Source organism: Halyomorpha halys, unplaced genomic scaffold (assembly GCF_000696795.3).
Source record: "Halyomorpha halys isolate HHAL.00 unplaced genomic scaffold, Hhal_1.1 Scaffold814.1, whole genome shotgun sequence".
NCBI lineage: Eukaryota > Metazoa > Arthropoda > Insecta > Hemiptera > Pentatomidae > Halyomorpha > Halyomorpha halys.
In genome coordinates, this window is record NW_027107888.1 from 67,855 (window position 1) to 90,125 (window position 22,271).

The 22,271-nt window shown below is 29.8% G+C and overlaps 4 protein-coding genes across 13 annotated transcripts in view; 2 read left to right on the forward strand and 2 right to left on the reverse strand.

Moving 5' to 3' along the window:
* LOC106686390 (gamma-interferon-inducible lysosomal thiol reductase) overlaps nt 1-2,187 on the forward strand; it is an 11,593-nt gene extending 9,406 nt beyond the window's left edge. Inside the window, exons 4-5 of the mRNA XM_014429671.2 lie at nt 427-576; nt 1,635-2,187. Coding sequence (XP_014285157.1) covers nt 427-576; nt 1,635-1,730 — 246 coding nt within the window. The 3' untranslated portion in view covers nt 1,731-2,187. The remainder of the gene's footprint in view (nt 1-426; nt 577-1,634) is intronic.
* Nucleotides 2,188-2,706: 519 nt separating this feature from the next.
* On the reverse strand, nt 2,707-4,098 carry LOC106686392 (G2/mitotic-specific cyclin-B). Its single transcript, XM_014429674.2, has one exon. The coding sequence runs from the start codon at nt 3,929-3,931 to the stop codon at nt 2,780-2,782; it is 1,152 nt and encodes a 383-aa protein (XP_014285160.1). The 5' UTR covers nt 3,932-4,098; the 3' UTR covers nt 2,707-2,779.
* A 2,532-nt stretch (nt 4,099-6,630) lies between these two features.
* LOC106686391 (replication protein A 14 kDa subunit) lies at nt 6,631-10,416 on the forward strand. The gene is made up of 3 exons (XM_014429672.3): nt 6,631-6,830; nt 8,484-8,670; nt 10,173-10,416. The coding sequence occupies exons 1-3, from the start codon at nt 6,684-6,686 to the stop codon at nt 10,238-10,240; spliced, it is 402 nt and encodes a 133-aa protein (XP_014285158.1). The 5' UTR covers nt 6,631-6,683; the 3' UTR covers nt 10,241-10,416.
* A 3,619-nt stretch (nt 10,417-14,035) lies between these two features.
* The window catches only part of HDAC4 (histone deacetylase 4), a 349,894-nt gene continuing 341,658 nt past the window's right edge, over nt 14,036-22,271 (reverse strand). For all 10 annotated transcript variants that reach the window (XM_024360096.2, XM_014429679.3, XM_014429680.3 and 7 more), the window contains 9 exons: nt 21,965-22,194; nt 20,987-21,169; nt 20,444-20,607; nt 20,196-20,315; nt 18,723-18,845; nt 17,748-17,888; nt 17,467-17,637; nt 17,224-17,357; nt 14,036-16,398 (listed from right to left, as the gene is read on the reverse strand). In XM_024360096.2, the coding sequence (XP_024215864.1) occupies nt 16,341-16,398; nt 17,224-17,357; nt 17,467-17,637; nt 17,748-17,888; nt 18,723-18,845; nt 20,196-20,315; nt 20,444-20,607; nt 20,987-21,169; nt 21,965-22,194 (1,324 nt within the window). In that variant the 3' untranslated portion in view covers nt 14,036-16,340. The remainder of the gene's footprint in view (nt 16,399-17,223; nt 17,358-17,466; nt 17,638-17,747; nt 17,889-18,722; nt 18,846-20,195; nt 20,316-20,443; nt 20,608-20,986; nt 21,170-21,964; nt 22,195-22,271) is intronic.

The window sequence follows — 22,271 nt, forward strand, 5'->3', positions numbered from 1 at the left end:
AAATGATACATAAAATAAAACATATTAAAAACCCTTTATACATCAAAATATACTATTTACTCAAAAAGAGCATATTACAATATGTTAGTTCTATATTTGATTTTATAACTTTCGACAAAAGTATTTTTATCCATGATAATACGAGTATAAAATAAAACATAATTTATCTATTATTATAATAATACCCTACTTACCATAGGCAAAAGTCACTTTTTGACTTAAAGCCACTTAATTCTCAAACATTTAATTTTATTTTCAATTATTCTGTAATTCATATTTTTAATTATTAATTTTGTCTCATCGATAATACATCATTTGCTAGTACATATTATTTACCCTGAATATGATGAAATTTAATTTTTGAAATTTTTTGTTGCCAATTTGTCAAATTTATACAGTTTAAAATTTACTTTTAATATTTTGCAGTGTCAAAATAAACTCCCATCAGGCCTCTACCCTAAAATAATCAGCTGTTACAATTCAGATGAAGGATGGGAATTATTCGAGGAAAATGGGAAGAAAACCAATAAATTTTTTCCATCTGGTGGTTTTGTTCCTTATGTCTCCTTTAATGATGTAAGTATAAAATATATTTTAAAATTAAACCGCTAACTCCTCATTAATTTTAATAGCTATTTGAATCATCTAATTCTCAATTACTTACTTAATAAAAAATTATATATATATATTTTATATATAATTTTTCAATTTATTAAGACTGGTATTTATTTATTAAATAAATCAAATGTTATCCTTGTGAAGTCTCAACACTCTTTATTATATCAACAGTTCAACGTTTCACCCAATTCGGCCATCCTCAAGGACAATCTTAAATAAAAATTCTCACCTCATAGCAAAATTTAAAAATGTTTTGCAGGCTATTCTGACCAGGTCATTAATTACAAGTCAAACTCACCCTATTTTTTAATTGAACCGAAGTTTTTTTATATGTTAGTTGATAGCATAGTTTAATCTAAAATTAAAAGTTTTAAAAATTAATGAAGTATTGAAAAAAAAAAATAAGGTGATTTTAAAGAGTGTTGAGATTTAATATGGTCGGTATAAAAAGCTCTATTTTCACTTTTAAGAGAAGATGGTCAGGAGTGTGGTCAGTAAGGATAAGCAAATAAGTAAAACTTATTTATTTGTGCCGACATTTCGACTTGAATTTAAGGCCTTCATCAGGGCTAAAAAACAAAAATGAGATAACTATCTTAATTCAGAGAAAAATTAAAATAACAAACTAACTTGGAAATATACATAAAAATAAATTAAGTAGATAGCAGTTGTTAGTAGAAAATAATTTGTTTGTTTGTTATTATTTTATTTTCCTTTTTATTTGGCTCTAAATTAAGATGGTTATTTCGTTTTGTTTTTCAGTCACCATGAAGGCCTGAAATTCAGGTCGAAATGGCGGCACAAATTAATAAATTTTACTTATTAGTGTATCTTAGATGACCGCATCCCCCACTATCTTCTCATATCAATCTATGGTCAGCTATTAATACCCCTATTATCATTAGTTGATTCAACGTTCTTAATAAAATTTTCCCAATCTGAAATATTTCTTTAATTTTTTAATGGCAATAAACAAATAACAAAATATTCCTAATTTTAATCTTCTGCTATTTTAGAAAAAAGATGATGATCTGGCTGAAGAAGCAACTGAGAACTTCAAGAAGATACTTTGCAAAGTTACTGGTGTCACTGACAAAGCTTGTTCTTCATAAAGCTAGCAAATGCTAAATCTTCCTTGATACTATAACCATTTGAGGTGTTCTGTCCTAAAACATTGTTACTACAAAAATGAAAACTTTTACAATGTTAAATTGTTTGTTAATTACAATATTTTATCTTTAACCAGTTGTCACTTACGATATGTTAATGTCAACATTATTGTCTCAAGAAAACCAATTTCCCAAATAAATAAAGCTGTTGATGCCAAAAACTCCAATTCATGAAAAATTGTATTTACTATATTTTAGGACTGAAAGCCTCATATGATCAATAAATATTTTATTTTACCGAATATTTTTATACAATTTTGTAAAATGATTTCTTTTTTAACCAACGGTAAAGAAAGTGTTCCATCAAAAAATATTCGCTGCAGAGGTTAACTCTCAATAGAAAATTAAATATCTGAAAATATATATTGAAGAGATCAAAATATAATTATTTAAGACTTCAGACTTCATTATTAAAGCCTTTTCTCACCCTATTTCCTTCAAGATTGTCTTATTTCTGATTTATACTATAAAACTGCTTATACGCTAAAGGAAAATACACAAAAAGGTTTAGGATTTGGAGGGGAAAACAAAGGAGAAAATAATAATTTGAAAAATGCCCTAATATTTGTATTCTACAAATATTTTTGTGCATTAAAATTTAATTTGTGAATTCATAACTAGTACTGGAAATTTAATATTTTATAACTGTAAACTTTTAAATATTGACTTTTTAATTTTAACAGAAAAGTAAATAAGATGTATTAAAGTTTCCAACACAACTTAAAGAAAAAGTCCCTTTATGAAATTATGCTATGTAAAATAAAAATATATCCTGTAAATTATTCAATTTATGAATTACCACTGACACCTATCAGGAGATGTCAGACAAGAAGTGTGAAATGAAAAATGTTTAGGAACTATTTTTTTTTTTTTAAATAGTTTAACTTTAAGAAAATTATAATGTTAAAGATAATAATAATAATCCATCTATTCACAATTTATTTTCACTGGACACCAAGTATTCTAATTAATAATTACTACTGTACTAGACGTCAGTCTAAGAGTATTCTTTTCAGGAGTTCTAAATGTGCATCTATCTTTATACTTACACCTTGGAAACATGGATTTGCATATTTTCTTTTTACACTGTCATGTTTGGTTGTCTTTGATGCCAAAATCAACCTTACCAACATTGACTTTATTGGCTTTATGTCGGAATAAGCATAGCTAGAATAATGTATCATAGTTGCGTTCCATAACCTAGGATCTGATCTATTGTTTACTATGCACATTGCTAGGTAGACAGCTGAAGCTGCCACTAAAGATGGTTTAACATCACAAAAGAGGGAATCTATTAAAACCAAGTCGATGAAATATTTTGAATAAAAATGTTGCATTTTGTTTGCTTTAGAAGCCATATTAAATCTCCTGACAAATACCACAGATGGAGGTCTTCCCAAACTAAAATTTATCGCTTTCATTATCTTTTGTTCAGTTTCTAAAAACTGTTTTTTTGTAAAAGACGTTTTACATAACCAAATGAAATCTTCTACCATTGGTGAAAACATTTCTTCATATTTACAGGCAATGTTAAGAGAACAGATGCCAACAAGCTGAAATGTAGTTTTGTTTAAGCTGTGATCCATTTGAGTATACTTGTCAAGAATATAAACAGCAAGATGAATTGTCTCTTGCAAAAGACGGTATTCTACATGTACATCCACCAACCAATCAACCAAGATGGTTCTCATTTCATTACTTATTTGGCTATTCTTCAGAGGCCTTTTACAAAGTTTGAAGGTTACTTCAAGTTTTTGCAAGTACTGATAAATATGTTTCGCATATTCTTTGACCAAAAAGAAGTTTCCTTCATAGCGTTTGTCAATATCTTCGATTATTTCTTTTTTTGAATTTGGAAGGATTAGATTCAACTTGGGATCTTTGCAAGGCTTGGGCCATGGGTAGGAAGTGATATTTTTCGAACTCCCATACCCGCAATTAGTGTTGGACCACTCTTTCAGCTTTTGCCCATGCTTACAAGCCACTTCTACTTTTGTATTAATAACTTCATAGCTGGTATTGCGGACGTTACTTACATCACGAAGGCCTCTGCGTAGTTTTCCATACTCTGGCTTCTTTTTTAGCAGGGGGGCGTCCTTTGAAATGTTGGTTGTTGGTAAAGGTTTCTTTGGGACTGGTGGCATGATATGTTCCAAGAATTGGTCGGGCGATCATTCGTTGTTTAAAATATGTGGAATTGAGACCTGATGAATCCAGTGGTTGGTTGGTTTATGAAGTAAAATTATTTAATCTTTGGAGCGAATGTTTGTTTTTTAAATATATAAAACAGAACGAGGAAAAAAACATATGTTTTAAATTAGTTAAAATATTTGAATCAAAGTCCGTTTGTTACAAAAGTATTCATGATTCAAATCTGAGCTAAACAAGTCCAGATTTATCTCTGATATTAATATATTATATTTAAATTTAAGTAACAAATTAAAAATTATTTAAAGTTAGGAAGAAAGCCATCTTCAGTAATAAAGTATTTTGCTGATTCTCTTTGATAGTTGCACGACTTAAAATATAATTTTGTTTTTGAACATATTTTAAGGATAGTGCCAAAGACTGTAGTTAATTTCTGACAAATAAGGTAACTTTGTGGTAGTACTGTCAATGTGGGTATTTTTACCCGATTTTCGGATATTTTTCACCTTAGCGAGTAATTGTTGGGATCAGGATTTCGAGTAAAATGGCTTTATGTCATATGTAGAGTGCTGGTGTAATGTCGCACTGTTACTTGGACTAGTTTTTTAGGTAATCGTTTGATTTTTTCTTTTGTATCATTAAGAATTTATTTTTCTTTATATTTTCATTTTCCAGAACACCTTTTGGGGCCCATAACATATTTATTTTTGAAGCCTGACATGAATATAATTTTTGGGCTTTGGGCTGATTTGTTTCTGTCCGGGTCGAATTTATTTTTGGAGCCTGAGGCTGGGATTAAATTTTAAGTTTTTGGGCAAATATATAAGAACAATATTTTCCTGTCTATCGTCATTACAGTTGGTATGTTATGACAGTTCTCTGTCAACGCGTCTACACAGTTAAACGTGGCAGTTAAGACGACAATTATTCTACTGACATTATTTGTATTATAACAGGAAAACTGTCGTGACAGAGAATGCTGTCATGAATGTAATTATCAAATAGTTACACTATAGTAGTGGCTAACACTTTTGCCGCAATAACGGAAATAGAACACTATTTTACTTGTCAACGCGTATACATGTGATAGTTAATGTGACAGTTGCTTCGCATACATAACTTGCACCATCAACTATCACGCCAGAGATTGTGCGACCGTACAACTCCTACTATAACAATCATACAGTTATAGTTACAACGGTTTTCCAAGGGCGGGTATTTGATGGGTAATATGAGGTTCAAGGCACTGAACAGGTATTTTTTGGTCGGGAGAATCGGCAGCCTGCTTTGTGATAGTATGCCAGGGGAAACCAGTAGAGAAAGTAATCCCAGTTTTCAATAGAACTACTTTTTAATACAATCTATACAAAATAAAAACTTTTTATTGTAAGTTGTACAATATCAAACCAAAGCAGTGATTTCGGAAAAATATCCTGAATCAACAAATTTGTGGGTTTTTACTTAGATTACTTTTTATGATCTCTAAATTAAGTAAGATATCGTAAGTGAGTTTGATGGAACTTCATGCTTAAACTTGTGAATATGTAGGCGTCGAGGAGACTTATTGAGGGGATAGAGGTATATAATGTACTCAGTATTCTTATTTATCGATTTTTAAAATTTATATTTATTTTATTATATAATTTATAAATATTTAATCACACCTCCCACCCTTATTCCTCTTTGACAGAATGTCATGCATTGTCGATTATTATTCATTGTTTATCATTAATTATTAATTATATTAAATATGCTTTAATTAAGCATAATATTCTAAGTTAAATAGGTATAAAAAAAGAAAAAGATTTACATCAATCTAGATGAACACTCCCATTTCAGAAATCATTTTTAGAGAATAAGTGTGGGGAGTAAAAGTTAAATAACTATAAAAAATCAGTTTTTAAATTTAATATACATACTTCTAAAACTTAAAAAAATTTAAGCGTGCTTAAGTTAGTTTCTACATTTAACATTAACCTCATATCACACAAATATTATGATGAAGCTTCGAAATCGGACCTGCGGCTCGTACCCGTCGAACTTGCCTACCCCTTCGCGACTGCAGGGTCGAAGCTTCGAGGACTTACGGATAGTACTCGTAAGACTCATCCTGTCCATTCATCTCCTCACTAGCTACCTGACCTGTATGAACATGTCTGAACTCTATACCTTCTGGTATAGATTTATTTGCTCTCTATCGTTTTGACGCCATTGATTAGTACAAAGAGAACTTCAAAGGAGGAAAATTGAAAAAAAAAAAATGATTTTTAAGAATTTTTTCAAGGTTTTGTCCAATAGTGCGACAGCCCCTGCTTTAACCGAAGAGTACCTAACAAAATCCTATCGCCCTGGGCTACGTAAGGTCCAGTCATTATATATATTTGCTTTAAAATTATTCGGTTTTATAATTTTTTCTTCGGAACTGTTGGTTTACATTATAACAAAAAATGATCAATTCCAGCCAAATTTAATCTTGAATTAACGGGCGTTTAATGATCCATTCAATCAAGTCGATTTTACTGCTTCCATTTGGAGGGGGCAATGTTGTGGATACTAATTTGTTCTTGTGAAATAAAAAATTGAAACCATTCATAGAACTATTTAAAACAGGTATTTTGAGTTATTTAAATAACTACCTCTTTAAAATCGAGTTATTTAGAATGGCGCTACTTGTTGAGTTGAGTTACCTACAACACTGATGCGCCATTATTTAGCGTCTAGCCGCCAAGTTGCTTTGTCTTGAATGACATGCTCCCTCCTGACGTTCTAATATTTGATGATAAAATGCCCGGCGACGGAGTCGAATGTGGGGTTGCAATGAGGCCTCTAGTTAATGGGGCTGCACTTCATAATTTTATTGGGAGACCTGTAACTTTAGTTGGCAATGTTATATCTGTGAGTATCTTACATTACCTTTAAACTGTGTTACCTTCAAATTATTTTTTTTTTCTCCGCCTATATATTTTTTATATTGAAGAACATGAATGTAATTCATTATTTCTGATTATTTATCTTTTATCTACTTAGGATTTGAATTTTATTCCTTTTGTTTGCTTTGTGTTTGAACTGCATTTCTTTTGTTTACTTTGACTTGAACCTATGATATGAATGTTTTGCTGTAATCTTTAGATTATTATACACATCTATATTATCTAAACATTATCTTAAAGGGTTGAGCTCAGTATAATTAGGAATTGTAGGAAATTTATAAATCCTTTGAATTTGTTTTACTTCTGTAAATTGTTACTCAGTTAATTATCAGCTAGCTCATATAAATTATGGCATATCTGCCAAAATTTTTTTTTTTATTTTGTTCTTGAAGTGGTCTATAGATTGTATCATATAATGGAGTTATTTGTAACAACTGTAATAGCTTTAGGAAAGTCTGTAGTACGATCTTCACCTGCTGGGTCATATCAATTGTGGCACATATGCTAAAAAAGTTTTTTTTATTTTGTGTTTAAAGTAGTCTATAGATTGGATCATATACTGGAGTTATTGGTAACAACTCTAATTGCTTTAGTAAAGTCTATAGTATGATCTCATTTAAGAAAGTAACCACAGTCTATGATACTATCTTTAGAAGATGATACTATCTTTCATTTGATTTTTCCTGTAGATTGTATAGTAGACTTTGATAAGTTTTATATTTTGATTACTATTAGCTTTGATGGTCCAGAGTAGATCTAACCCCTAAGCTAAACCCCTATCTATGGCAATATCTTAAAAAACCCTTCCGTTTCAAAAATAAAACCTAAATTTTATTTTATGAGATGTGCTATCATTAAAGCAAAGCAGCTTTATAAATCAAACAATCTTGTTACAGTAATTGTTAAATTTTAAAATTAACTGACAGTATATTTTAAAACTCACTAATTTTAGTATTCTTGTTCACAATGTGAGGCATTCTAATATCTTTAATGTTCCTTTTACTCAAAGTGATTATACCTATAATTTTTCTATTAATATAATTCAAAGGAAAGACACTCTGTTGATTGTGATATGTTTTTGACTTATATACTTTTGAAGAAAAAAAAATTATAAATTGTTGTAAAAGTTTATATTCATGTTTCTTACATATTCCTTGATTTATAGAGTGGCAGGTTTTAGGTTTATTATGTTATATATTAAGTTAGTTATTTGTTGCATTCATTGTTTACTCTGTCATTATATTAGGACTTAGGTCCTGTGTTAATAATAAATAATGACAATGTTTTGCAAATCGATATAATACTTATTGACCAGCTTTATTTAGAGATACTTCACTTTTAAACTACAAGTTTAGTAATTCAAAATCCAGTCTGTGGGATAAATTTACAATTGACTCAACATTATAAGTATTGAAGTTTAATATGTAAGCTAAAAATTATTGCTTAGCGCAGAAAAAAAACTGAGAAAGTAAGAAAAAATAATTTAGTATTATAAACCATGAGTTTGGTACAGCTGTAGTTTAGAAAATGTCAAAGTTGAAATCAATATATATTTGACATCAGACAATTGAACAATCTTTTGCTGTTTGTACTTACACGTTCATTGTTTCCGTTTCAGGTAAACCCTAAAGGAATATCTTTTGATTTAAAAACTTCCGATATGCAGATTGTTATTGTTTCCATGCGGAAGCCGTTGACCGAACCTATTAGCGGCCTCATTGAAGTCCAAGGGATTGTTCAAGGAAGAAACAGCATGGTCTGTGATTACTACATGGCTTATCCTGATACCATCTCTGAAAGTTATGGTAAGTTTGAATTGAAGTTATTTCTTCACGATGTAATACTAATTATCAATTTATTAATATGGGAGCTAAAGAAAATATTTCTTTAAAATCTGATGAAACTTTGACTTGATAGCATTACTGACTTTAATTTTTAGTTCGATGTTAAGAAAATTTGATAAGGAAATCTCTCCCATTAACATTAGTGGTATTAACATGTTAAATGTAAAACGTTTTAACATGCTGAATGTTGTAAGTATAGAATTGTGAACAGCTAAATTTAAAGTCCATGTTATATGTTAAATGCAAAGGAGCTCCTTGTGAATTTTCTTGGCAACTTGTTTTTTAACCTTGTAATCTTAACAAGATCATAAAATCTCCAACATCTCTTTCCTCAACCTCACTTGTTGCTGATTCCTCACCTAGTTTTTTTTTTCCTGTGTATTATTATTTTTATCCATTATGTTATTAGAGGTTCAAAACAAAAACAATAAAATAAAAGCCATGAGCAACTAACCTATTAAAATTACAGCAGACGTGATGTAGAGATGTGGAGTTCAGCTTAACTGTTGCGTGATGTCATTCTCCAATTATATACCTTTTAACTAATTCTCAACCATTTAAATTTTATATAATTTTAACATGCTAAAAGATAAAAATATTTCTAAATGTAATACATCTTTTTACATTTAATACACTTTAACATGTTAAACTAAAGATCGTGAATACCCCAGTTGTAGAAGAAAGTTTCTTGGAGAAAAGTAAACGTTTTTAAAAATTTGGAGGATTTAATGTTGATAAATACAGACTAGAATTTTTGATCATTTCTTACAAAGCTTATTTACAACTTGCTTCCATGGGGATGGAGTTATAATAATTTAAGGGCACTAACATTAAGTTAGTAAAATACTATTATTTATTGTAATAAAATCATAATTTGTATATAGGCATTATATTAATATGCATAGGCAAACGTTACCTTCACTTTGGATTGCCTCATATTATATTTTTTAAAAAACACATAATTATATAGACAGCGATTGGTATTATTGACATTGAACCTTCGGGTTTGAAAAAACTTTATTATTATTATTTTACAATTTCATATCTTCTTCGCTAGTGGCAGAAATATTCATCTACCTGGATAACAGTCAAGGGTTGGGTTGAAATTTGGGCTACATTTCTTAATGGTTAGCAATATGTATAATACATTTTATTATAAAAATATAATATTTTGTATGTAAATTGACCTCTAATTCAGATTAGTTGAAGAAACGTGTAATTATTAAATATATTGTTGTTACATTTTGAATTTGATTTCTTTAAGGATAGCTTAGGTAGGATAGATGTAATTTAACTAAAAATGCATTATCCAAAATATTTCTGAAAATAAATAAAAAAATTGTATGGATTATGTATAAAATGTTTGGAAATGCACAACTTTTTTCCTAGTTATTTTGAAATGTTTTTATTAATCGTAATCCTATATTTTGTTCTAAATTTATATTTTTTGTTTTTTATTACAGATCAGGAACTAACGAATAAGATTTTCACCCTAATTCACAGTTTACCGAACAGTTGGGTCGATGAGTAACATTGTTTTGTATTATATATTATAAAGAAGAAAATGTTAATTCTCAAACATTTATATAAAGGAGTTACTATTGTATATATATTATAATGTTTTTATGCCTTAAGTTCGGGAGATTCAATATTGGTAGATTTTATTTGATTAATTTTGGTGCATAATGGATGTTTAAATTTTTAAATAAAATGAGTTGTTAACATTTTTAATAAAATGAGTTTTAAAAATTACAATTTATTTTTTATTTGTGTTGTTTGTGTATTTACCTATCAAGATCCTATTCAAATAATATTTAACTGAGTAAATCCTCATTTTTTAAAATTATTACTTATTTATTGAAATTTACAACTGTATTAATAAAAATATACAACTAGCAATGTGATGTGATATATATTAGTCTTGTAGGCAATCTACTCATTCATACTCCAATAACATTTTTAGAGCAGGTATCTTAGGCCATCTTCCTTTGAGATGCAAGGAGGATTATAAAAGAAGCAATATTAGACAATCCTCAATTGGATATTAAAATTCTTGAAATCTTGTACAATATTTCAGTCATTGACTACAGATAATTATTTTAAAATAACAATATTTGTCCATCTTTTTAAGGAATGTGCAATAATTAACACTCTGTTACTGTTGTTGGATCTCGGGTTGGGGAGCTCCCTACCCATCTGTCCTGACGTTAGGCAAAGCCCAAAGCTTACAACTGCGTTATGGTCTTCGCCACACCAACAAATGTTCTGTAAGGAAGCTTCTAAGCTGTAAGGTATCTAAGGCATCACCACAGTCTTCCTGGGGTACTGTGTGAGGGATAAAAAAAATACATTTCGTATTTATACCAGTTCCATTTACTGGTTTTAAAAATGCTTTTTTTTATAAATTTTATTAAATTATTTCAGAGAAGAATATTGAATCATCTTTTCTATTTCTATTTTCAAGTTGCCACAAGGTGTAGAGGTTTAGACTCTATCCATATTCTCCTTGTTACGATAGTTTGCTATATCCCTCATTTCTTCCACAGAGTAACCTCTTAACCAAGAAGCCTGGCGATATAATCCATAAAGGCTTGCCTCCTAAGTTCTTTCCTTCTGGTTTGGTCTCAACAAAACCATTTAGTTTTCAGCACACGTGGTCAAACCATTTTGTGCAATTGCAAACAGTTGGCACTGCTCTATTATCTTTCCAATGGGCAATAGCTCGAGGTTCTCCCAGTTACTTTCATTTCGAATTCGTTCCCTTTGAGTTTTTGCTTGGATTCTTCTCAGAAACCACATCTGCTTGTTATTATAAGATATATTATGAAATTGGAGGATCTTACATATCCATTGGACTCTAAGAAGTGGTAGCATTGGAGTGTTATGTTTCAGGCTAATTATGGATTATAAATCTTTAATTAAATTTCAATAGGGGAGAGTAAATTTTAAGATAGATTTTGTATGAGCATCATTAACTTTTAGTTAACAATTATAAATCATTACTGGAACTTTGAACTAACTAAAAATTCAAATGAAAATGAAGAATCTATTATAGATTTTATAGTGCTTTCTTATAAATGTTAGTGTAATGAAACAATTTGAGAATTTTTTTTTTTAAATATTACTTTGATTTTATAGTATGAAAAATTTATATGAATAGGTGATGTAAATAATCCCTTAAGTTATGGAAGCAAAACTTTCACAAAATAATCTAAGCCAATTTTGAATGGCTTAAGGCTAGTAAATAACCAAGTAAGGCAAGATGAATTTGAATTGAATATTTACATAACTTGTGGATTTTCTCAGGATAAATGTTATACGGGATCGATCAACTTTATAGCACGTAAAGAAGGTAATAATCATCAATAAATTATTGTCATTCCTATAAAACACTTTTCTGCAGAGTGGGCATTTTGTCTGCCTTTTTTTTGTCCTATCAGCTGAACAAAATGGACATATAAGACCAATAGGCAATATTAAAAAAAGGGATGTGAGAGGATTGGAATGAGACTAGTTCAATACTTTTTTTTTTTCCTCATCGAAATTACTGTATAAATTAGAAGGATGTGGTTCGAGTTGTGAGCCAGGAGAACAAGAAATTGTTTAAACTATTCATTAATGGCCAAGTTTTCAACCTAAGGAAACTTATGGAACCTTTTTAAAAAAAGGTATGGGAAAGAATGGATTTGAGACTAGTTTAATACATTTTTTTTCATCATCAAAATTACTTTATAAATTAGAAGGATATGGTTCGAGTTGTGAGCCAGAAGGACAAGAAATTGTTTAAACTATTTATTAATGGCCAAGATTTCAACCTGTACTGTAAGTCTTTTTAGCTTGCTATATTTGTTATGGTTGGTGGAGGTATACTAGATGAACAAACAAAAAAGATATTTAAAATTTGTTTTGTTCATTCATTCTGAATACCTCAACCGATCATAACAGCCATAGTAAAAAAAGACTTAGTTTGTTGAAATCTTGGCCATTAATAAATAGAACCATCTTCTAATTAACATATGGTCAATGATGTATGTATAAAATGTATTTATTAATAAATATTATTGTGATTCCATAATTATTTTCATAATATTCAGTTTTAACTTTTACTTAACTACATAAGAAATATATAGTAAGGAGAAGTATAGCTGATATGTAATTTTTAGAAGTACTTTTTGAATAGAAATTAATTTATACTCGAAGCAGTGGGTTCAGTGAAATTTATTCACCACATCAAATTTTTTCATATTTTATTGTTATCTATAATTGCCAGTGGAAAAAAAAATCAGTCATTTCACTGCTATTTTTTATAAGTTTAATGATAACTATGTATAATTACTCGTCAAAATTGATGAGTCTGTTAAGGAGAATAAAAAATGGTGGCTGTTTAAAAATTTTATTTTTTCATTCGGAACTCCGTATTCATATTGGAACTACCTACAATACTAGAAAACCTAACAGAACATTTAAAGTTGAGTAAATTTTCTAAACTATGAGCCCTAATAGAGCTGTTTACGTTCAAGAGTTCCTGAGATGCCGTTTTTTAAAAAGCAACATTTTATATCAAAATAACAAAAAATTAGTAGTTAGTGAATTGGAAAAACTATATCTCAGGAACCATTTGACATTAAGTTATCTGACAGCACTCAAATTAAAGTTAGTTTATTGTTATATAAAGTTTTTATCTTCTTAGGAATAGTAGTTTTCATGATATTTGCTAAAATAAATTGATTTACAGTTGTTCATATGCAAGTTTAATAACTACCCTCCTGCCAAGATAAACTACTTTATAGTACACTCAAATAGCTCTAATTTGCTAATTTGAGTGCTAGCCGACATCTGCATGTCTAATGGTTCCTCAGATATAGTTTTTTCCTAAACCAAAAGTTTTGTCTGAACAACTAGTAATCAACAACTTATGGATTTATTTTGGTAAATATGAAAACTTACTACCGTACAGAGATAAACATTGTGAACTACTTTATAGTACACTAAACTAGCTGTAATCTGAGTTCTAGTAGATATCTCCGGAGTACTGCAGTCATATGCTTACAGAAAATGTTTTTTATTTAGTTCAGAAGGATAAATAAGGAAATAATATTTTTACTTAAAAATTTTTATTTCATATTGAAATATACATACACTTTCCTAGTGTATGATAGATTAAATTGATATATCAATAATTATTATAGGTACTTTGACAATAATATCTTTGATAAATTTAACTTTTAACAAAATAAAAAGAAAGACATTTAAAATATTATTTTAAAAAAAGAATATTATTTTTCCCAATATAAATTAATCTTACAAAATAAAGATTCTTATCCCATTTTTTTTTTTTTTTTTTTACATTTTTTATTATCTTTTTTAAACAAATGTCAGAAAAAATAATTAGAAATAAAAAAAATGTAAATAACTATCCTATATTAACATAAATACTAAATACCCTTAGATGTAAACTGTAATGAGGAGTCGATCTGTACCTGAAACACTGATAAGCGAAAATTATAAAAAGTGCATCGTGGTGAGAATTTTAAAGATAAAATGGAATTCATCAAGTGTCAATAATACATAAGAATAGACGGACAACAATGAAAGGTTTTTAAGTAAATAAAAGTTATGTTTAAAGGACTTAAAAAAGGGTGCATCATAATAAAACTATAACAATACAGAGCTTAATAAAAAATGACTAGATAAGTAGTGGCTTTTCAAGCGCTTATTGTGGCCTGTGCTTTGTGCTGTAATTTCACTGGATTGAGGAGCCTAAAATATATAACAAAGTATAGGCCCGTAATGAGCCAGTTGAACAAACAGTAACTCACAAACTGACAGGAATGGCCAGAAAACTAATGTTTAAAGTACATCGCACGACGACTTCTAATTAAAATTAAAATAAACAAATATTATACTAAAGTTCAACAAAAATACATATACATATTATAGAATATATATATACTATTCATATGTACAAAACATCCTTTACAAATGGAAAAAAAAATTAAACAAACAACAAAAAATGAAACGGACCCGCCGTATTTATCAGTATACATCACAATTCTCACAAATATACATACATTTAATTAATTAATCGTGCAATACGGCTCGGCTAGCCAGTAGCCAACTGTATTGCAAACGAGACTGCAATGAATAATTAAAAGCAGCAACAATGCCTCGATTTTGTCAAAACGAGGGTATTTAAATTGTCGATATTGCAGGCTCGTTTGATGGGAGACATAAATTGTACTTTTGAGTATATTATCCAAGATGCGACAAGAACAAAAATACAAAGAGCCGTCTAATACAACAGCAGATACATCTCACAAAAAATATACCTATTTCCCTTCCTATATATTCACATTTATATTTACAAAATACTAACAAATATAACAAACTTTCAATTTAGTATACAATATAAAATGTGTCGTCTATAACAACTATTGACAATATAATTTGCTGGTACAAACTCTTCTGAATTTTTTTTATTTTATTTTTTATTATTATCTATTAACCGTGTGTAGTTACATTTTTTTTGTTTTGTTCTAATTCACACTAATTTATTTCTTATATTTTACAGAGCAAATTTATAGCCTTAACAGCCATATTTGTTGATTTTTTTCTTTTCAAAAAATAAATTTACATTAAATATACAAATAAAGATAAAACAAACAACATATGAGAGTCCCTCAATTTATATAAATATAGACAAAATAAAACAAATCTCTATTTTTTAGACTCTTAAATCTAGCTAACAGTGGATATAAAGTGGTAAAAGATGAAACAACTATAGATAACAATCTGGAATGTCTAAAAACAGAATTCACAATTCTGTGTATAATAAAAGTAGAATATTAATCACATTAGAGATTAAATGAAACAAAATAAGCATCGTATGCCTACACATGTGAGTCAATTGTGCAATAACAGCTACTTTCTTAATTGTATTATCCCAACTTAACTACTACAACACGCAAATTCATTTCAATTTAAATAGTAATTTAGTAAATTCATAACATTTTTTTCTTAGTTAATAGCGTAATGCTTCGTACTCTTTTAGTGTTAACAGCTAATATAAACAATCATGGTTAATTTTATTTTCCTCTTTAGAGGAGACAGAGAGAGCTTACGAGACAAAAACTAAATACTTAAAAGCTATTGTCTTTTACGTTCCAGAAAGCCACAAAAACTCAATTATATTATATTAAACAATATATATATATTTGCATGAATGTGGGGAAAGAATGAAAGATAAAACTATATTTATAATATATATAATTTTTAACAATATTTTTATTTAATTTTTTAGGAGAAAACAATTTTAATTCTCCAATCAAAACATGTTCATTTTATCTTTCATGCTATAAATGCTCCCCCGACAATGTATACATATATATCAATATATAATTAATTATTCAGTAACAACGAGGCAGGTCGATATGAACCGTTGAACATTGAACGACAATGACAATACTAAAAGAGATAAAATGGACACAAATATATCCGCCTGCACTATCAATAAGGCGGCGACCAATAGACAGCCGAGAGGCCGAACAGGACTCGCTCGCAGCAAGTAGGCGCAGGACTCGCTGGTCACAGCGAGCGACAATCGCTCAATTCCAAACTGTACCGGCCATGGCTCACTTTACCTCGTCTTCCTCCATCGGCTCCACAGAGCCTTCGTGTGATGTCTCAGATCTGTAAGTTAAAGATAATATCCTGCTTAAAATAATAATTTAATACCAGTTTTATATATTTTTATGTATTCAGTTTGACTACTTTAAAGTAAAATATCTTTGCAAATTGGAGGCAACGAGACATGTTTATTAAGCATTTATTGGATATCATTGGTGTTATGTAAAAAGGGTGAATTCAACAAATTGGGTATATATTTTTTTTTAAAGTTGTTATAATTTTTTTTAATACTTTATTTTTATTGTATTTTTAATAGAATATTCATTGATACTGATTAGTTTACTGTAGGAAAACGAAATCAGGAATGCTCCAGGTTTTCAAAAATATTAACATATTGTAGATTCTTAATCTAAAAACAGTTTTACAGAAAGAGTGAAGTAGAAAATATACTATTCTGAAAATTGCTGGATAAGATGCTACATACCAATGATATGGTTTCATATGTAATTTGTTTTTATTTAAATAAAAATAAATTTTAATGAAAATATTTATACAGAACAAAAAGAAAGCAATATACTGCTTTACTTAATGTTATCAATGTTGAAACCTTATCAACTTATTAATTAATTGATTAAAAAACAGTAATTTTTAACTTATTAAGAATGTTTTTTTTTCCAATAATGTTTTCATTCAAACAAATGAATAAAAAAGGCCCTTTATAAAGCGGAGCCTAGAGTGAAACACTTCTGCCTCCTTTTATGCTTTTCATTCATAACTAATTATAAGATAAAATTAATTTTAACCTTTATAAAAATCTATTATCAGATCACTACATTTATTAGACATAATTTACTTTACAATAGTAGTGATGGCAACATATATACGTACTGTGGTAGGTGAGAGTTCTGGTGCTGCATTGAGAGGGAAGCCATTGTAGCCGTAACTACAGACTCCTCAGCCTCTGGAAGCTCGGGGTAGCTGACGGTGTGAGCAAGTTCCTTCAGGCATGGCCAATGACTTAGCTACAACATAACAGACAGCTTATTAGGATCACCAAGTTCTATAACTTCATCCTAGTCTCAAAATTCTAAAGCAACGTCACTCCCTCCCCAAAAAAGAAAAATTAAATACCTGTATGGCAATAGTTTTCTGGAGTGTATCTATAGCATTTTGACAAGGCGGCCGTATCAACTCCGAGTGGCTGATGGGTGATGGCTCGTCACCAAGCAAAGCCTTGACACATTCCTCAGCTGAATCACAAATGGCAGGTAAGTCATATCCGCCTTCAAGTGACAGTACAACCTATGGACAAATCGATGCAAAATTTTAATTTAATACACAGGAATAAAATTTATAACTACTAGCTTTAATATTTTACTAAGCAATGATATCGAGTGCACAGTTTTACAAACCTTTCCATCGGCAAGCTGCATTAACTGTTGTGTCATCCAACCAAAGATTGCAGGCGATAATTTATACCCTCCAAGGGGAGCAGGATGCCCATGTGCAGCATCAAAACCAGCTGACACCATAACTAGGTCAGGGCAAAAATCCTAAACACAATCAAATACCAAATAAAGTTTTCGAACATCAGCAAAAAAAATTTTTAAATCACTAACCATAATTGAGGCATAGGTATTCCCAAACTATTTATGTCTATTTTCAAATTTTTATCAATTTAAAGTTTTGATACTAGATTATCACAAGATATTGAAGAAATAGCATTTCTTCCATAAAATCCTCTGTATCAGGGCATAATTGTGCATGCCTGCTGTAACCTGTACCAGTAATCGCGGGGGAAATTATTTTATATATGTATATATAGTTGACCGTAAAAATTTAAATATAAAAAGATGGTCAGCGTTGCAGTCTAAAAAAGAACAAATAGTTTATAACTATTTTAATGTCCGACGTTTCGCCCCACTTTGCAGGGCTTCATCAGGGCTGTTCAAAGCAAAAGGTTGTTTCCTTTTGCTTCCCCAAACTGAACCAATATTATAATAGTATAGATAATATAAATATTGAACATTATCATTCAGTATTTGTAAATATTGTACCTATCTTCTTGTTTTTTTTTTCCGGTATCTAAAATTATTGATATGCAATTATAACATAAGTTCTAATTAAGTGCGGCCACACGGGTTTGAGGTTGCACTATATTATAATACAATGTTTTGGTACGAATTGCTACATTGTCGTAATGTTATTGGCACACAATGGCCGCAGTGCTTCATGCCACTCAAAAAAAAAGTGTGGCCACACGTTTTTTGGCCAATATATTGAATAACCTTATTAGGTTCTAATGGGACCTAATGGTAAATACTAAATAATAAATGAGATTGTAAATATATTTAAAAACAAATATATAATTTAACAACAATACTCACCCTGGCTATGGGCATGACGACAGTTCTAAAAGCAGCGAGGTACTCAGCATCACCCATTGGTGGATTGAGCCCTCCAGACCAGGCGATGTTGACAGTGTAGCCGAGACCGGGACCGAGACCGCACTGCACAATGATAGAGTCAACTTATATACTTGGGTTTAATGAAGAGAAAAATATTAGTTTTACTCATATTAGTCATATTTGGGTAAATACATAAAAGAAAAAAATCTATTTAAGCAATCACAAAACTATTTAAAGAATCAAAGCAAAATTTTTGATTGAAACATCTACTATATTATATTTATTATACATAATAACATACATATATTTATAAAAATTCATATAAATAAATAAATGAAGATTGAATTTCATAAGTTCAACAGTGAAATGAGTGCCGAGATAAGTTTTATCATCTAAGTTAAATCATATCATCTAAACCAATCAAACTATGCTAATTTTATCTTATCAAAATGCAAAAAATATGAAGGACTAACGTAACCTGCCCAATAGTGGTTGGCTATAACCAACATAATATGCAGTACTTCCTGCCCAATAGTAGTTGGCTATAACCAACATAATATGCAGTACTAACGTATCCTGCCCAATAGTAGTTGGCTATAACCAAAATAATATGCAGTACTAACGTAACCTGCCCAATAGTGGTTGGTTATAACCAACATAATATGCAGTACTAACGTATCCTCCCCAATAGTAGTTGGCTATAACCAACATAATAACCTTAGCTTGTTTTTTTTTTTATGTACATTATAAATAAACTGTGCTGTGAAATAAAGTGTGTTATATTTTCTTAGCAAAGGAATCATTAAAATTAAGTAATCTGCAGGTATGGAAGAAATTTTAACAAAGCATTATCAAAGTGTTGGGATTATAACATTTAAGAAAGTTATAGAGAATGGGCCTGATATGTGTACGATTAGAAAAGATACATGGTTTGAAGGATCACAAATTACATTTACAAGAACATGTTGTTTATATTTGGAATAAAATGTCATCTTCATTTAAATGTGAAAAGGAACAATTTGTTTCACTGCGAATTCTGCCAAAGATCCAATGTTCTTTCCTCTTGACAGCACACTACCTGGGGTACATACCTTTCTCAGATAAAGGAAATTTAAATTTAATTTTTAACACTACCATTTGTATTAATAAGAACAGGTTATGTAGAATGTCATGTTAAGTCCCACAATTGTTTAACATACTAGGTACCTTTCTTTTTCTATCTAAAAATAGAAACTAAACTGTCACTCACACATAGATACTCTGATTCGATAAAGTAATAAATGTTATTTTATTAAACAGAAAAGATAAGAGCAAAAGTTTTAAAGGTACAATTATATATTGTTACAATATTACACATTGTCTATGCCTCCTTAAAAAGTTCAAAATGATTTATCTAATAATAATTTTGCATTAATGAATAGTATGAGAGGATTAAAATTAAGTAATAATTACCTCTGTGGGACCTCCAGTTCCGGGAAAGAAATTGCCATCATCGTGCCTGTGAAGGGAGATAAAAAGGACTCGGCGATCCTCGTAAAACATCTGTTGTGTTCCATTGCCATGATGCACATCCTATAATGGAATAAATCATATTTGATATATTTTTTTTCCAAACAGGCTTCTTATTTAATGGTAATAGATAAATAACATCTCGCCTTAGTCTTATCAAGATTATGTATAAAAGAAAAACAGGAAATTACCCAGTCGATGATAAGGATCCTCCTAACATCCAGTTTCTGTTGTAGAAGCTTGGTGGCGATAGCGACAGAGTTGAAAAAACAAAAGCCCATAGCTTGAGATATTTCGGCATGGTGTCCTGGTGGCCTCACAACGGCAAAACCGTTTCTGATATCACCAGCAGCAGCTGAAACATTTCATTTATCAATATTAAAATATTTTATAAAAAATTACAAAGAAAAGTCTCCTTGAAAGTAAGATATCTTTAAAATTTGTTTATTCGGATACTAATACATAAATAAAATTGAGTACGTAACAAATTTGATAGCTATGTTCATTAGTTTATTACAAGTTTATTAGTTATTTACAAAACAAAATTTGAGGTGACTGGTTTTGTAATCAAAAAATTGTCAAAGAAATTTTTTTTTAACCTGAATTAAAGGAGAAAATCAAATTTAACAGTTGCTGTTTAACAACTAAGTAATAAAAAACTAAATAATTAAAACTTTCATTATTTACTTCACTAAATAGAATATGCAATTGATGTTTCTCAGGTGGCTACTCACTTTTGAATGCTAGGTCTACGACAGAGCCAACTGCCATCCTAGCCGCAGGGGCCGTGTGGATGTCGTTCCAGGTTGTGTCTGAGTCAACGCCGACACCACCGCAAGGCAGTCGCACAAAGCTCTTGATAGGTAACTGTGACAACTTAGACATGTCCAGCTTCTGTCTATTCAATGGGTTAGTTCCTATTCAGACACAAGAAATATAATAATTAGTAAAATATTAGAACTTATTCCTGATTTCCAATAAAAATACCAAAACAAGTTACATTCAATCCCTGTTATAAGTAGTTTTGAAGTTAAGTAGTTAACCAATTTTTGCTAATAAATGTTTTACATCAAAGGAAATTTTAAGTCATGTCACTTGAAACAAATTTTTTAAACAAAAAAAATCAATGTAAATAAAAAATAAAGCTATTAAATTAATTATAAATAGCTATAGAAAGAAATGATGAGTTAAATGAAAATGTGTTTGATAGATTTTTTGAAAGTTAATTTTCAATATTAATGCTGAACTTGTGAATATTATTGTTAATGACACAATACTGAACTGAAGTTAAACAAATATAAATTTATATTTAAATTTCATTTAAAATCCCTCTCATTTCCTTTTGTGTGATAAAAGAATTTAACAAAACATGGAAGTTCAAGAACATTCAAACTGTTAATTAATGATTTATTGGAAGTTTAGTTTATAAAAAAAAAGTTTAAATTGTACTAAAGATTATAGCTAGACTAAAATCCTCAAAATGTGCCTTTTTATAAAGTATAAGTATGTTTGTTGAGCAGAACTTGACGTCAATCACTTATTTAATAAAGAACAGAACAAATTCACTTAATTTATTTGAAAAATTACCATGTAAATACATTGCTCACATTTAAAAAGTAACAATTTAAAAATGATAAAACATATTATTGAATTATAACACAGAGTCAATAGGACAATAAGACCATTATGGTATGATTTTATGAATAGCTTACCAAAGAGGAGTGTATGAGGTTCGGAATGGCAGGTCTGTATTTCTTCTAATGTGGCCTTTCGCGACCTGACCCTGGCACAACGTGCTGTGAGCCCAGTCTCGCACAGCCTGGCCCAGACGGACTGCAGCCTCCCACCATGCTCCGGATGCCAACCGTTCTCACCGCAAATACAAGCATGCTTTAACATCCCGGAGTCGAAAGCCAGTCCAGTAGTCAACCTCTGCGGGCTCCTATAATTAAGAAAGTACATAAATTAATCAATTTAAAAATTAAGCAATTGCACCTCATTATAAATTAATCAAGGTTT

Coding starts and splice junctions, on each gene's coding strand:
- LOC106686392 (XM_014429674.2), bottom strand. CDS start 3,931: ATGCCACCAGTCCCAAAGAAACCTTTACCAACAACCAACATTTCAAAG.
- LOC106686391 (XM_014429672.3), top strand. CDS start 6,684: ATGCTCCCTCCTGACGTTCTAATATTTGATGATAAAATGCCCGGCGAC. Junction 6,831..8,483: donor TAGTTGGCAATGTTATATCT/GTGAGTATCTTA, acceptor TTTCCGTTTCAG/GTAAACCCTAAAGGAATATC. Junction 8,671..10,172: donor TACCATCTCTGAAAGTTATG/GTAAGTTTGAAT, acceptor TTTTTATTACAG/ATCAGGAACTAACGAATAAG.